Raw genomic sequence first — 14,138 nt, 5'->3', positions numbered from 1 at the left:
TCCATGGTACAGGCAGTGATTTTAGATTGCAGTATATATACCATGGTATCTAAATTACTAACTAGTAATAATAAATACTTCCATAGTCGCAATTTGTTCAAGTGTACTATACTGTTTATTATCTAAATGTGCAACGCAATCATATTTAGTGCAAAATACAGAGTCGCTGGTCATGTCAGGTTAGGTCATCTGTGCTGAAAGAACCATCCTACTGAAATACGTATATGACTGATACAGGGATATGGAGACTTTACTGAAAAATGAATGAATGTTCTTCCTTTTGGAGGTTATTCTTGGTTCATTTGATCCTGCTTTTGTAAATAAATCCTACGTGTAATGTATACCAGTGCTGCTGGACAAGTACATAAGTACAATGTGTCACCCTGCGGCTCAGAGCTGAATCGACAAATGTTGGAGGATAATTTAGCCCTGATAAAAATAACTACATATTTTTTCCTCCTTTGGCAAGAAAACTGGCACAAAATTGTGTTGTTCACACATTTCAATCCAGAGTTGAGTACTGATTTCCAATAACAAAAGCCGACAGTATCTTCCTCAAGAGAGCTCCGGTCTCACTTGGAAGCTGATGGGCTTTCCGAAACAAGTCTGTTATCTCTCCATCTTGATACAACTCAATGTGAAGCCCGGATTAGTACACGTCTGTTAAAGATGTGACTGTGAGGGATCTGGAGAGTTCTGTGGCGCTGACAGGTCGCCAAGCGGTAAAAGTAACCGTCCTGTTCCTGGAAACCATCAGGAAGCCGTTGGAGCTGAACCGCCCGGGTACATCTCCCATGTCGAGCCAAACGAAAGGAGCAACAGAGGCGGAGTGGAGGGTAACAGTGAATCCCAACTGACCCTCCTGCACCTCAGCCTGCAGGGAGCGACACACTTGAGTTAATAACAAGAAAATGTGCTGTCCAATGAATGATGAAGATAGCTATGATACAGCTTTGATCCATTATCTGGAGCGTTTCTTTGAATGTGTGTAATAATGAACCTCTTTTTGACTGTGGTGTCTTACTGTGATGTTGGGTCTTGTGAGTCCTCGAGCGTCTTTGGGTGAACAGAGGAAGTGATGGTTGGTGGGCCCCTGCTGGCCGCTGTCATCCTCCAGATGAAAGGTGAGAAGGCAGGTGAGACGGGTGCAGGGCTCGCATCCGGCCAGCAGGGAGACTACTGTCTGCTTGAACATGGGCACAGCGCCACCTCCAGGCACGAGAAGCAACTCCGACATCAGAGTACACACTGGATCCAGCTTGCTCCATAAATACACAGATACCTGAGGGACACAAATAAAGGCTGCAGTTAATGTTTCAGGCTGAAACTGGCCTTGAAGATGGTGCTATGTCATTAGCTTGTTTTCTTTTACTATTTAAATGCATTTTAAGTTCATACCTGCCTTTATTAACAGCAGTTTACAGTTACAAACATACCACTGCCCTGACGTTCAGGCTGTGACTCAGATCTGAGACAGCGTAGATGAAGAGCGCGCCGTCATCCTCAAAGCTGACCGGAAGCACGTCGGCAAAAAAATCCTGCGCAAAATAATGCAACATTTTCCATTTCCCACCAAACTCTGCAGACAGAAAAGAAGGACAGCATTGTTATTCTCCTCTACTGTAACTTTGAACATGCACTGATTATAACAATAATAACAATCATACTAATACAGGTGTTGGATGCAAAGGTTAGAAAGATGAAAACTGTGTGAGAGTTGAGGTTGTAAATGAGCTTTATATTTGGTTGAGTGCACTGACCTATAGACGACCAGGAAGGGCCCTGCCAAATATCATTGAGCTGCCAGTAGAGAGCGCCCATGGTGTGACCTTTGCCTTCAATGACCTCACTTTGACTACGCCGGTAAAATTCGCTCTGACTCTTCACACACTGTGCCTGCATGACCTAGAAACCCAATGAAATCTTAAATATGATACATAAAATGTTATTAAACTCATGAAACTGTCAACTTGAAGGGAGGAGAGAGAGAGAGAGAGAGAGAGAGAGAGAGAGAGCGAGAGAGAAAGAAAGAGAGAGAGGACAAGAACTGGGTTAGAACATTTGAAGTGTTGTGTTTCTGAGACAAAAACAGGCCAGCCTCCTATTTTAGAATTAATTATGTACTGATTAATAATAATTGTGCATTAGAGCCTTTACACAAATTACATTCATGCACTCCATAGGTAGAATTTGCCAGATTTGGCTAAAAGCTGGTTTGTTTGTTTTACCTGCGTGAGGTAAAGAGTGTGTGTAAATCTTTTAAGGGGATCTGTGGAGTTCGGTAGGTGGAAGTGCAAAGCAGCCTGAAGGAGCATCTGGTTGTTCCCGTTGTCGTGGTGCTGACGGTGAGAAGAGAAATCGCTGCTGAAGCTCCAGTCCTCAGAAACGGAAACCTGCGACATCACGGAACCAGAAAGGAGGGAAAATACACCTTATACAATGTAACCAGGGATTGTTTGTCGGGAGTTCTTCATAAATGACTAAATATTCGTAGGAAGTCTAATTCAATTACCGGCTTCAGAGTGGAGAAGGAGGGCCAGGACTGGAAGCCGTATTCAGAGGCGAATCTGGTTCGGGGGAAGGTCCGCCAGTCCCAGCAATCAGAGACGTAGCTGTAGAAATGTGTGTCTCCATAGTGAGGATCATAGGGGTTTGTCGCCACCCAACCCTCCTCCTCCGATTTCACCCCGTTTGTCGGACTGGAGACAAGAAACGGGCGACTCGGGTCCTCCTGAAGGAAACGACGGACTCGGTCAGATCCGAGACATTTCTGGCTGCTGGGTTTTGTTCGATGACACATTTGGTTACTTACCTGTTGGACAATCCCTTTTATGGTGTCCACGTAGAGCGTCACGTAGTCTTTCAGGTACTTTGGTCTCTGGGATGCTGGGATGTTGAACCAGTTGTCGGCCAAGGCAGCCTCGTTCTCATTGTTGCCACTCCAAACCGCTACGGAGGGGTGAGACTTCAGACGCTGAACCTGACGGATCAACATCGGACACAACTCTGCACATTTACTGCAATAACGCAAATGCAAAAATACAAGATGTCACAATAGACTGGAAAATTGTTTATTCTTCTTTGGTTAACTTAGAATCTTAATACTTTGGTTAGAAGTTCTTTGCTGTGCTTATGTACAGTAAGTCCTCTCAACTTCATCAAACAAAATGCGTTCTTACCTGTTGGACGACTTCCTCTCTCACCGTCCTTATGAAGTCATCCTCAGTGGGATACATGGCGCAGGCAAACATAAAATCCTGCCACACCTAAAGACACATTTTATGAATTCACCAGTCAATTCAAATTCCGAGACAAATGCTGGAAACTTGTGGTAGAACTGGTACAGATTTAACATCAGACGTTTCAGTTACCATCACCCCCATCTCATCACAGATGTCGTAAAACAGATCCTGTTCGTAAACGCCTCCTCCCCAGACCCTCAGGACGTTCATGTTAGCGTCCACAGCTGACTGCAATAGGTTCCTTAAGCTTCACGACACACACACACACACAAAGCGTTCAGTGTCAGCATTTGCCAAACATGTGATTTTCCTCAGGATCTGCACACAGACACATATGAGGAAAGAGCTCCAATGATGTTTATGTATAGTAAGGATTGAACTATTTATCAGCACCATTGGAGATCGAAGAAGCCCTTACACAGCGGGGGTGACTTGGTCCTGGAACGAGTGTGCTGGGATCCAGTTGGAGCCTTTGAGGAAAACGGGCTTCCCGTTGATCCGGAAATAGAAGCTCAGGCCTGGAGATCCGACGATGGGCTCCTGGATAAGTTCAACCGTCCGAAAGTACACCTGCAGGTACAGATCAGATCGCCATCAGCACTTGATACAATGAAAATAAGTAATACACTAAGAATCTAATTCTACTTTACTATGAGGGTATAAAACAACATCAACAGATAAATGACACAACAAAAATAATAGTGAGTATTATGACGTTGGTTCAATTAGGAGAATGTTTGAACTTTCATACAAGGAAACCCAGAATACTGAAGGATCTGTTTCTATAGCTTCATTTATTGTACACAGTTCTGGTTAAAAATGTCAGCTAGATGTAAGTGTTAATAGGCAGTGACCTCTGACCTTGGACTCTACACTGAGGATTAGAAATCCATCCTGAAAGCCTGTGACAGTGAGGCGGTAAGACGGTTGGTCACCGTGTCCGCTCGGCCACCACAATTTGACCTGATTAGTCTGGAAATAAAGACAAAAAACTCAGGACTCAAAAAGACATCGCTGTGTTTGTTTTCAAGCAGGCCGGATAAGGAATAGATTTGGACAAGAGGAAAGTACCGTGTTGACGTGTAAAATGAAAGTGTTCTTGGTCGTTCCTTGTGCGAACTCTGCCTGGAAATCTTGACCTGCCAGCAGCTCAGGTATGAAGATTGCAACATTTCCTGTAATCGCCTGAACCGCGTCAACAAGCAGCTCCACCTGCACGTCCCACACAGAGAGGCTCACGTCTATACAAGGACGACAAAAAAGAGAGAAAGACACTCGTCAACCGTGCTGAGATACTGTTGTCAGCAGCAAACCGGTCAACATAGCGACAGAGAAAGAGATAAAACATAAACAATAAAGCAATCAAAGGATGATGGAAAATTCCTTCCTGATATGTCAGGTAATCACAGGTTTAGCCTTGGCACCTAATCAGGCAACAGGCATCCAACAAGGAAATAAAAGAGTCAGGTGATCAAGGCGGCTTACAGTTCTTCCACTATTGCTTCTTGCGCCCTTATTACAATAAACAGAAAGAGTTTCATACTTTCAAAGGAGAACTAGTTCTGTTTTTTATATTCTCATTATGCGTCTGACTGTCTCTACATTCAAAACAGCATTCGTGATGTTTTTGATCACTTAAAGCTTGTAAATGGTCATTAACAAGGATGTGAGTGAGTTTTGGTGAGCTCTAAATGAGACATACTGTAGAGAGGAACACAAGAGACCTGGATGAGCTGCAGGACATCGAACGCCTCCAGATAAACCTCCTTCCACAAGCCCATGGTGGGGAACGAAGGTCCCCAGTCCCAACTGAATGAACTTTGCTCCTACAGCAAGACATGACTGCATTAATTTACCTCGGCACAACATCCAAAATTCTAATGTAAATGTGGTTGAGTTAGGCAAGATGAACTCATTTATATCTACAGTGCTGTGGTAGGACACTACAAGCGAACATGAGTAGTTAATTAGAGTTAATAATTTATGAGGTCATTGTTTTTTGACAAAGAAAATACTATCATAATCTCTGCTTTCTAGGAGCACATTATCTGGATTCCACAGTCCAAATTCCAATCTCAATAATCAAACTTTAGTATGATATTTGCACCTTTCTAATGAAATTGACGTGACATTCCCCTTTCTGAACATCTGGAGGACATTCAGGAGGAACCGTGTAGGTAGAATGTGCTTTTCTCCGTTCAGACGCATAAAGAACAGGTGACATGAAGTGAACTTTCAGCACATTCTCCCCGTCCTCCAACAAGTCTTTGACAGGGAAATCCTACAAAAACAGAGAGAACACAGGCATGTAAGTTACGTTGTTGAAGGTGTGAATTACTCGTTTTCTACAGAACATACATATCTGCGGAACATGTTGTCCGTCTTGCCCACAATGACTCCATTGAGCCAAGCTGATGCTACAGTATCCACCCCGTCAAAGACCAGATGCACCTTCTTTTTGGACCTGTTGATGCACAAAACAGGCAGTTGACTCAGAACGCATCAGGCTCATCACACTCTTTGATGTAAGGATTCTAAATCCTAATATTAACCTTATCTGAGTAGACACAGTGAACGTTGTGGTGTATGTCCAATTGTCCAGAGCAATCCACCGATAAGAGACATCATTGAACCTGAAATATGGGTCCTGCAAAAAAGGAGAAGAACATTTTGTATGCACAATCACAGAACCTTGGTTACCCTGGGAACTTGGCCTAAGCCAGAATGAATATAGTTGATGTGCAAGAACACACAACAACACTCATATTCTCTCTTGTAAACAATGACTATTCAGAATAAGTAGACACTGAGATGAGATAGCAAGTCAAAGCCTTATGAATATGAACAAACCTGGATGTATCCCTGCTGCTGTAAAGCTGAATGAACACAGCCAGGAACAAGTGCAGGGAGAGACAGAGACCCATTGGAGTTTGAAAGTCTCCATTTGCCGTTCAGACTCAGAGTTTGTTGCCCTTCGGTTTTTGCAGAATACCCGGCAAAAAAGACGACACACAGCGAGCAAAAAACATAATCTCCGGACAGAGTCATCATTTGTGCTGCGAAGCAGTCATTGCTAGTTACGGGTTTAGTGCAAAAATGTAGTTATTTTCATCTTTGTTGTTATTTCCTGAACCAGCGTACACTTGTCATGTGACCAAACGGACCAATGGCAGTCAGGTGATCTAAGGATTTTACGCATTTGGATTTGTAATGTCTATTCTGTTTCAATATATTAAATTAATATTTTTTGACTAAATATTGTATTGATGTATATAATAACACAATTGCCACGACTGAAAATAAAAGGGACTTAAACCTTTACAGAAAGACCCGCGAGATTGGCTCAGATCCCACGAGACTACGGCTGTAACCTCCTCAGCAGTTCAGCTCAGCGGTGAGATAAACACGGAAGTACCGCAGCTGGAGTTGTTTTCTTCGCCGTCAAATCATGTTGACTCAATTTCTTTTGGTGCTAGCAACATTTTATCTGTCATCAAAAAATGTAAGGTGTAATTAAAGCAGTGATAGCTCTGCATTTTGGTTAGCCACGTCTTAGACCCACCCAAATGGCGTAGCCACTAATAATTGCGCCTGCTATACAAATTCAAGAGTATTTTAATCATTTATCCTAACATTAAAGTAGATCACACCGATATATGATGGATATAGAAAGCCAATCGATGTTTACCATTTAATTAAAAGCAGCAGCTATGTAAAATGATGCGAAAAGTTGGAATAGTTGATATGTCTGTTCCGTTTATTCTACCATAAACTGGATCTCCGACAACAAAGGACGATTTGGTTCTGTAATGTTCGTATTGTGTGAAACGAATAATGTTCCGCATACTTTGCAGTTGTCTGTACGGACACCAGCCTCAATTTCTTCTTCATTACCATAGATTCAGCTCAATATTCTCATTGGTATGCGATTGTAAGTGAACAATATCCATGAAGTCAATCATTTACACTTAACTTGAGGTTGTTGTTGTAAGTGCCATACTTTATTTTGGAAATCCTGGCTTTTTGACCTCAAAAGGCTTTACATTGACAGCTTAAAACCCCCTTTCCTCATTTTCCAGACACATTTAAAAATTGCAAATGTTTTGTCAAATAGATTTACAAGCATGACACAAAAAGATGTACAAATGTGCCTCATGGCAAATGGGTTCCATCATACAGACAGTTCAGCCTTCAACTAACAACTTTGACACAAATCAATTTATATATTTATATATATATTTATATATCCAAGACCAAATTAAATCAAAAACAACAAAAAAAACACTAGATCTTGAATGGTTTAAGTAACTTTATTGAATGGAAAACTAAAAGAAACAGAGCCACATGTTCATTATCAACCATTAGCTTTGCATCAATATTTTTTAGGGCTACAAGAAGACAGTGTTTGAGTGGGCATAAAAACTAAGTTGCTCATCTACTGGCTTCTAAGTAATGAAAAAGATATAAAGCATTTGAGGGAAACCCAATTTTCCAACTGCTTAAGTCTTAACAATCCGTTTGAATTTGCAGAAACATCAGATATAATAGCCTACCTTTATCAACATGCATAAAATACAACATTTAAGTTCTTATATTTGTTTCCTTCACATTGATACAGAACGATGTGCTCCTCTGTACACACACTTGTTTGTGGAATTAAAAAAAAAAAAAGCAAACCCAAGTTTTACCCTCAGGCAACAGGTTCTGAGGTCAGAACGGTATATTATGGTGCCGAAAGCAAATACAAGAACTGGGTTTTCCACAGATTTCAACCACTTGCTCGTACATATAATCTTTTTTTTTTTTTGTTTTTTAGACAGGTAGTATTTTGCCATTTCGCGTCCCAATTTAGACTGGCAGATTACAGATTTGATTAATTTCAGGTCCAATTTGGGAGGAGGCAAACTTGTTCTAACAGTCGCTCTCGGCCAGCTGGACCATCATGGAGCCGAGGCCCGTCAAGTGTGTGTACAGGAATGACCAGCGCCAGTTTTAGGAAGAAAAATATCACTCTGACTGTCATACTGCTGCATGCTCATACCAAGTGTTCGGAACTATGGTGATTAAACTCCAGAGTGAAACGGGAGCTAAAATTCTTAACTGGCGCATGTCCAAACAATAAAACACTATCTTCTTATGAGCGCGCAGGTGGAAAAGGGGAGTAAAATGATCCGATTAACAAAAAAGAAAAAAGAAAATGAAAACAGAATCCTGGAATTTTAAGGTGGAGCCAGCGACGTTTCCCACCAGCTTCCCAAGTGACATCACATTGCGTATTTCTGTGTCCATTCTTTTGCCGTTCTGCTGTATCTGCACAGAAGGAGAGAAGGAAAAAGACGCCACTTAGAAAGACTCCAGCGTTCGTGCATACAAGGTCTAGTCCAACTTGTCGGGCAACAGGTTCAACCTTAGCATCACGGTAACTTATAACATGCAACACTTGCAAAATACTTTATGAAACAGGGGCAAGCTAAGTTAGTATCCTCATAAATATCAGCGTATGCATTAAATAATGGAAACCTGGTATATAAATGATCTGTTGGGATGAGGGGATGGTGGAATCCTTTGGCGCAGCGGCATAGTTTCCCTTGAATCCGAGACAACAAAGCAACAAGTGGGACCGGTTTATCCAGCAGGATGAAAATACGGTCATGCTGGTTAGAAGGTGGCTACATTTACATGCAGAGCGCTCCACTCGCTCACCGACTGCAGAGCAACGTGGGCTTCTGCCAACCATTCAGCTTCAAATTTGCTGGCGATCCAGAGAACCGCTCTGTGCCTTCAAGTCATTTTTACGACAGAGGCTGAAAACTTGGCCTCGCTTACTCTTTTTTTTAACGTTCCATTTCTGCTACACGAGAGAACTCAGGCTTGGTAAACGGAACAAAAACAGGGGAGAGGAGCAGTAGATGTTGCTGCCCCTGCAAATATTGCAATCTCATTTCTCTCACCAAATTAGTTGTAAACCACTACGCCTGATTGTTTTTAGTTGTGGATGGAACGGCACAGGTCTCTGGTTTACACAGTTAACTTGCTTATTCATGCAAAAGACTGTACGGGGCAAAATCAAGGTGCACATCAACAGGCCCGAGCGCAACTATGATCCACAGACACTTATTAACTCTGCACACATAAATGTAGCCAGATTAGTATAGCTCAAGTATCCATGTATTAAAAAAAAAAATTAAAGAAAGACAGAAATCCCACAACGCAGCCACACATTTGGGTGAATGGATCCAAAAGCTCACAACTTACAGCTTTCAAAAAACGGCATCAAGACATCGGAGTGGTGGGGGAAACAAGTGCCTCCGATTAGGCCAATGATAACCGGGGCATCGCAAACACAAGTCAACACTCCATAGCACAGCCAAGATGCAGCGGTGGCTCTTGGCCTTACCCTAGAGCATGGCATACTTCGCCGTCCACTCCTGAGCTAGTTTATTGTACCTGACAAAAGTGAAACTAGGTTAACACGCTAGAGTCAGGCGATACTTCCAATAAATCAATCTGCAGTCTTATGAAACTGGTTTTTATGAAGGTTGAACAGGTTGCGGACGCGTGTGTGTGGACTATGAACTAACGGGGCTTGCGGTTCCTTTATGGAGGGAGAAATTGTGATCTCATCTTTTTTTTTTTTTTTTTTTTTTTAAGAGCGGGGTGGTTAAATACAACTGTGTACTTACTTCTGAGTATCTGATTTGTAAATTCGTGCAATTTCAGGCACCAGTGGGTCGTCGGGGTTTGGATCACATAGCAGTGAGCAAATGGAGAGAAGAACTGTAGGGAAAAGAATAAATGTTAAGAATGCTGCACTTTAGGGGCTTGCTGCCATTTCCTGTCAAACAGTCAAGTGTGTCTCATGTCACAATGTCATCACACACACACACGCAAAAAATATACAAGTAGTAGTTTGACCAAAGCCCAATCTTATCAATTCAAAATCTTGTTTAACAGGCCGGAATAAATATATCTATCGTATATAATAAAGGCACCAGCCTACTTATTACATTTTATTTTGCCCGGTGAGGCGTGTGCCGTGTTCATTCTCAAACCTGTACCCTTGAATTACAGTTATGCAAAACTACAATGACAGGAATGTTGAAACCGTCAAGGCATTGAAAAAGCAGCTACGCGGCGGTGGTAAGTATTTGTGCGGACACGTACCTTTAGAAATAGTGAGTGCTGGAGACCACTGTGATCTGAGAATGTCCAGACAAATACTGCCATTACTGTTAATATTTGGGTGGTAAATTCTTGTTGTAAATGCAACCTGGGGGGGAAGGAAGAAGAAGAAAAAAACATCTGTGAGGAGGAAATGCACAGTCACGCCGTTTCTAATTGCGTCACACAAGGAAGTATGGCTGTTTACTGCTACGCAAATACCAGCGTCACGGCATAAACACGGGCACAGCGTTCAGACCTGTGTCGGGAAAAGCATGCTGGCTGAACAGGAGGAAGCCAAGTCGTTGAAAATCTAACTTCAAGTGAGAGCGAGCCGTCTTACCTTGGGGGGCTTGAAAGGGTAGTCTGTTGGAAAATGAATTGTCAAGAAGAAAACTCCTCCCTGGTATGGACTGTCACTCTGAAACAGACATTGGCAAACGTGACAGTCAGATTCCAACTTTATCCTACAGACGTACATTTACAGCAGCAAGTAACACAATCTTAACGTGCCGTTGCCACCAAGCCTTTTTGGAAGAGCGCTAACAATTGTGTCATAAAAGGATCTACTTACAGGTCCCATGATTGTGGCTTGCCAGTGAAACACTGCAGAGAGGGGAGAGAAGGTGAGCGTTAGAAACCTCAACTGAAAACGCACACAGCGGATGTCGACTGACAGGAACCACATTTAAAGCCAACATGTCGGTGTTGCCAGTTCCATCTAAAAATGCAGAATAGCCTTACTCACAAGATGAAGTGCTTTTTTGGGACGGACGAGATTAAATGTTATGGGAAATTAGTCTTACCTCCACGTTTACATGACGTGACAGAGACATTTTTCCCTAACAATGACTGTTCCAGTTCTATGGCGTCAGTGTTGACACTGCACTGACTCGACTAAGCATGCTTCTCCAGCCTGTTAGGGTACCAGCCAGTCTTACAAAACATGCCACAACCCGTTAGAACTTTGTCAAATTACACTTCAGAGCAGGCAGAGCTTTCTGTCTTCCTCCAAAATGGTGTGTGGCTTACTTTTTAAAACTAAACTGTGGAAGCAGAGTGCGGACACTTACTGTCTTCGCCCACTGGGCCAGCTGAGCACTGTGCTGGCGGGTCACGACCCAGGTCACGAAGCTCCTGGAAGGGAAGAGGTTTGGGAACAACAAGCAATTAGGCTACGAATGACACAATCTGAAAAATCAAAGTGCACAGGTTCAGATGCCAACAGGAAGTATTGTGGTAAGTAACCTTTATTTACTAAGACACAGACAAAGGGACTAGAAGGAAGTTCAATATGCCGAATAGAAAAATAGTCTCCAGGTTTTCAGACTTGACCATGGAACAGCAACGCACTATTCCAACATTGTTTGTATCCAACCCTAAACTGGTTTCACTTCTAAAGCTCTCAGTCAAAGTGACAGTGCCTCTCTTCCGCCTGGCCTCTCCCGGGTTCAGCCATGGCTCCAGAGTAAGTCGCTAGGTACAGGGGGGAGCACCTTGTCGTCAAGCCCGCAAGACGAGACTGAGCAGCCACCTCTGCCTCAACTGTTTATTTTTAGCTCTTCTGCTATTTTAGAGAGCAAGGTGGGGGCCAACGCCCTGGGCCGGGGCCTCTGTGTCACTAACCAGTTCCCAGGCACGTTTAGGGATTTTCCTCGTAGGTTTCTAGTAAACAGCGGGGTGAAGAAGTGAAAGGCACAGACGTCAAACTCGACCCTCAACTGCTGCCTTCCATTTGGATCAGCCCCCATGTGCCACAACACAAGCTATGGAGCCCCATGCGAGCTCAGAACAAATAAAACATACCACAGACGTTTATCAGGAAGACCGGTCTGACTGCTCACACTACAGTGGCAGTGAACATGACTCATGTTCTAGTAACACCAGAACGATCCAGGTCATCACAAAAACACGAGCGTTAACTCAAAGTTATACAGAAAGAGAAATAAACCAAAGCCGTGTAAGATTTACGACGCTCATGTGAAGACCTCCGTGTCTATAACCCGAGTGATTATACCGAAGTGTTTATGTAAAGCTGAAGTATTGAGCAATAAATGCGGCCTTTTTATGTCGTAAAGCTACGACCAGGAAAAGACTGAAAGTGAAATTGTCAATGTTAGCTCCATAAGGTTGGTAAAGGGTTGAATAAAGTGTTAGAAATATAGAAACTGCTGTCAGACTATCACAGTGCCCAGCAAAGCGAACGATACACGGACACATCGATGTACGCTGCTTGACGTTTAAGATAACGACAAAGCAGACAGGGCTGGCGTTAGATTGTGCGAGGCTAAGCTAATTTAGCCATCTTACCTTGTTAATCCTTTTCATTGCCATCCTCTTTCGACGTACTCTTCTTTAATTTCTGATCCAGGCGATGAGGAGAAATTTGTTATGCCAGGATGGCACGATATCTGTTCAATATTCGACGCTGGGGTCAACTCCGGAGGCCTTCCTTCACGAGCTAGCGCTGTTAGCAAGCGGCTAGCAAGCTAAAACTACGTATGCGCGGATTTGCTAGCAATGCTAGCTACCTTCCTTATTCAGCTTATTTTCGCCCGGCGGCCCGATGTTACCTCGATAAACTTCACTTTTCTTATAGTTTTGATCGTATTGTTGATATTATTAGGAGTAGGTTAAAAAATACGAGAATCAACTGAAGGAACGCGGACAACAAAAGCTCTTCCCTTGGTTTCGGTCGGTGTCGTTTAGCCAACTAGCGGCAGCCTGTGTGTATTTGAGGCTTTATGACATGTAGGCGGTCCGCTGTGTGACAGATGATGATGGCAGATTGGTTACAGCCTGCTTCACACACATGCGTAAGAGCCCAACATGAGCGAGATCATTAGGAATCATTCAGTTCTAAACTATTTAATATTGCTACCGATGATTTCATTGAAGTTCCTAAGCTTCGTATTAGTCTACAATAACTAAGCGATGTATAAATGTGACGTCAATGTTGTAACTTTTGTTAGTTTTGGTGAGTCAATGTTGTAACTTCGTTAGTTTGGTGTCGTCACTGTTGTTGACTCGAGTAGTTTTGGTTTTCTCTGGAGCTTTATTGTGTTTTGAACGTGCGATTGATGGTTTAATGTAGCGTTCTCTAATGAAACATTAAAAGGAAAGTTATGTTGTCTCGTCGTATTTGTTAGACTTAACTCAGGAAGTGGATTGACGGTGAGTGCCACTGTAATCCTTAACAAACACGTTAGGACATGTACATTTTTTTAATTCTTTTTTTAAGTAACACTTCCAGAGTCTAATGTTTTGTACTTTTCAAAAAGCTAGTTCAGTTTGATTTAAATTTACATTTAGATGATAATTTTACTCTTTATTTATTAACTTTTCTTTTTTTTGCTAGAATCATATTTTCATGATGCAGTATATAATACCATTTAATTTTCACTATTATTCTGTACAACTTCTGAATGTTTTTTGTAAATTTCACAAGAATCAACGCACATCTACATGGATTGGAATGAATACTTAACTTTATGGCTTACTCAAAATTATTGATTTTCTCACAGATGTTACTGATCTATCTGACAACAGAGGAATACATCTAGTTTTATCTTCTCATTGTAAAAATACATTTGACTCAACAAGACAACATATTGTGCACTGTGTCATGATTTATTAATATGGAGACTACAGTAAAAAAAAAAAAAAAAAGTGTTCACAGCAGTAAATTAATACTGGTAGACAAAGAACCAACGCAGTACAAAACATTGATTCATA

At 42.2% G+C, this 14,138-nt stretch overlaps 3 protein-coding genes across 3 annotated transcripts in view; 1 reads left to right on the top strand and 2 right to left on the bottom strand.

The window, feature by feature from the left end:
• Window positions 1-14,138, top strand: part of pacc1 (proton activated chloride channel 1) — a 183,485-nt gene that overhangs the window by 104,113 nt on the left and 65,234 nt on the right. The gene's annotated exons all lie outside the window — the stretch shown is intronic.
• Window positions 93-6,397, bottom strand: manba (mannosidase, beta A, lysosomal). The gene is made up of 17 exons (XM_076146745.1): window positions 6,093-6,397; window positions 5,795-5,889; window positions 5,601-5,706; window positions 5,350-5,523; window positions 4,945-5,068; window positions 4,314-4,483; window positions 4,104-4,214; window positions 3,661-3,812; window positions 3,372-3,489; window positions 3,180-3,266; window positions 2,813-2,980; window positions 2,513-2,731; window positions 2,229-2,393; window positions 1,761-1,905; window positions 1,437-1,579; window positions 1,025-1,282; window positions 93-874 (listed from the first exon to the last, which is right to left on the bottom strand). The coding sequence occupies exons 1-17, from the start codon at window positions 6,291-6,293 to the stop codon at window positions 650-652; spliced, it is 2,661 nt and encodes an 886-aa protein (XP_076002860.1). The 5' UTR covers window positions 6,294-6,397; the 3' UTR covers window positions 93-649.
• On the bottom strand, window positions 7,534-13,139 carry LOC142995616 (ubiquitin-conjugating enzyme E2 D2-like). The gene is made up of 7 exons (XM_076146744.1): window positions 12,714-13,139; window positions 11,477-11,540; window positions 10,978-11,009; window positions 10,747-10,824; window positions 10,407-10,512; window positions 9,926-10,019; window positions 7,534-8,552 (listed from the first exon to the last, which is right to left on the bottom strand). Exons 1-7 carry the CDS (start codon window positions 12,735-12,737, stop codon window positions 8,507-8,509), a joined length of 444 nt encoding a protein of 147 aa, XP_076002859.1. The 5' UTR covers window positions 12,738-13,139; the 3' UTR covers window positions 7,534-8,506.

The sequence above is a fragment of the Genypterus blacodes genome, unplaced genomic scaffold, assembly GCF_046128005.1.
Source record: "Genypterus blacodes isolate CSIRO-AG114 ecotype Tasmania unplaced genomic scaffold, CSIRO-AGI_Gbla_v1 ptg000033l_1, whole genome shotgun sequence".
NCBI classification, from domain to species: Eukaryota; Metazoa; Chordata; class Actinopteri; order Ophidiiformes; family Ophidiidae; genus Genypterus; species Genypterus blacodes.
This window is presented reverse-complemented; position numbering and strand designations above follow the sequence as displayed.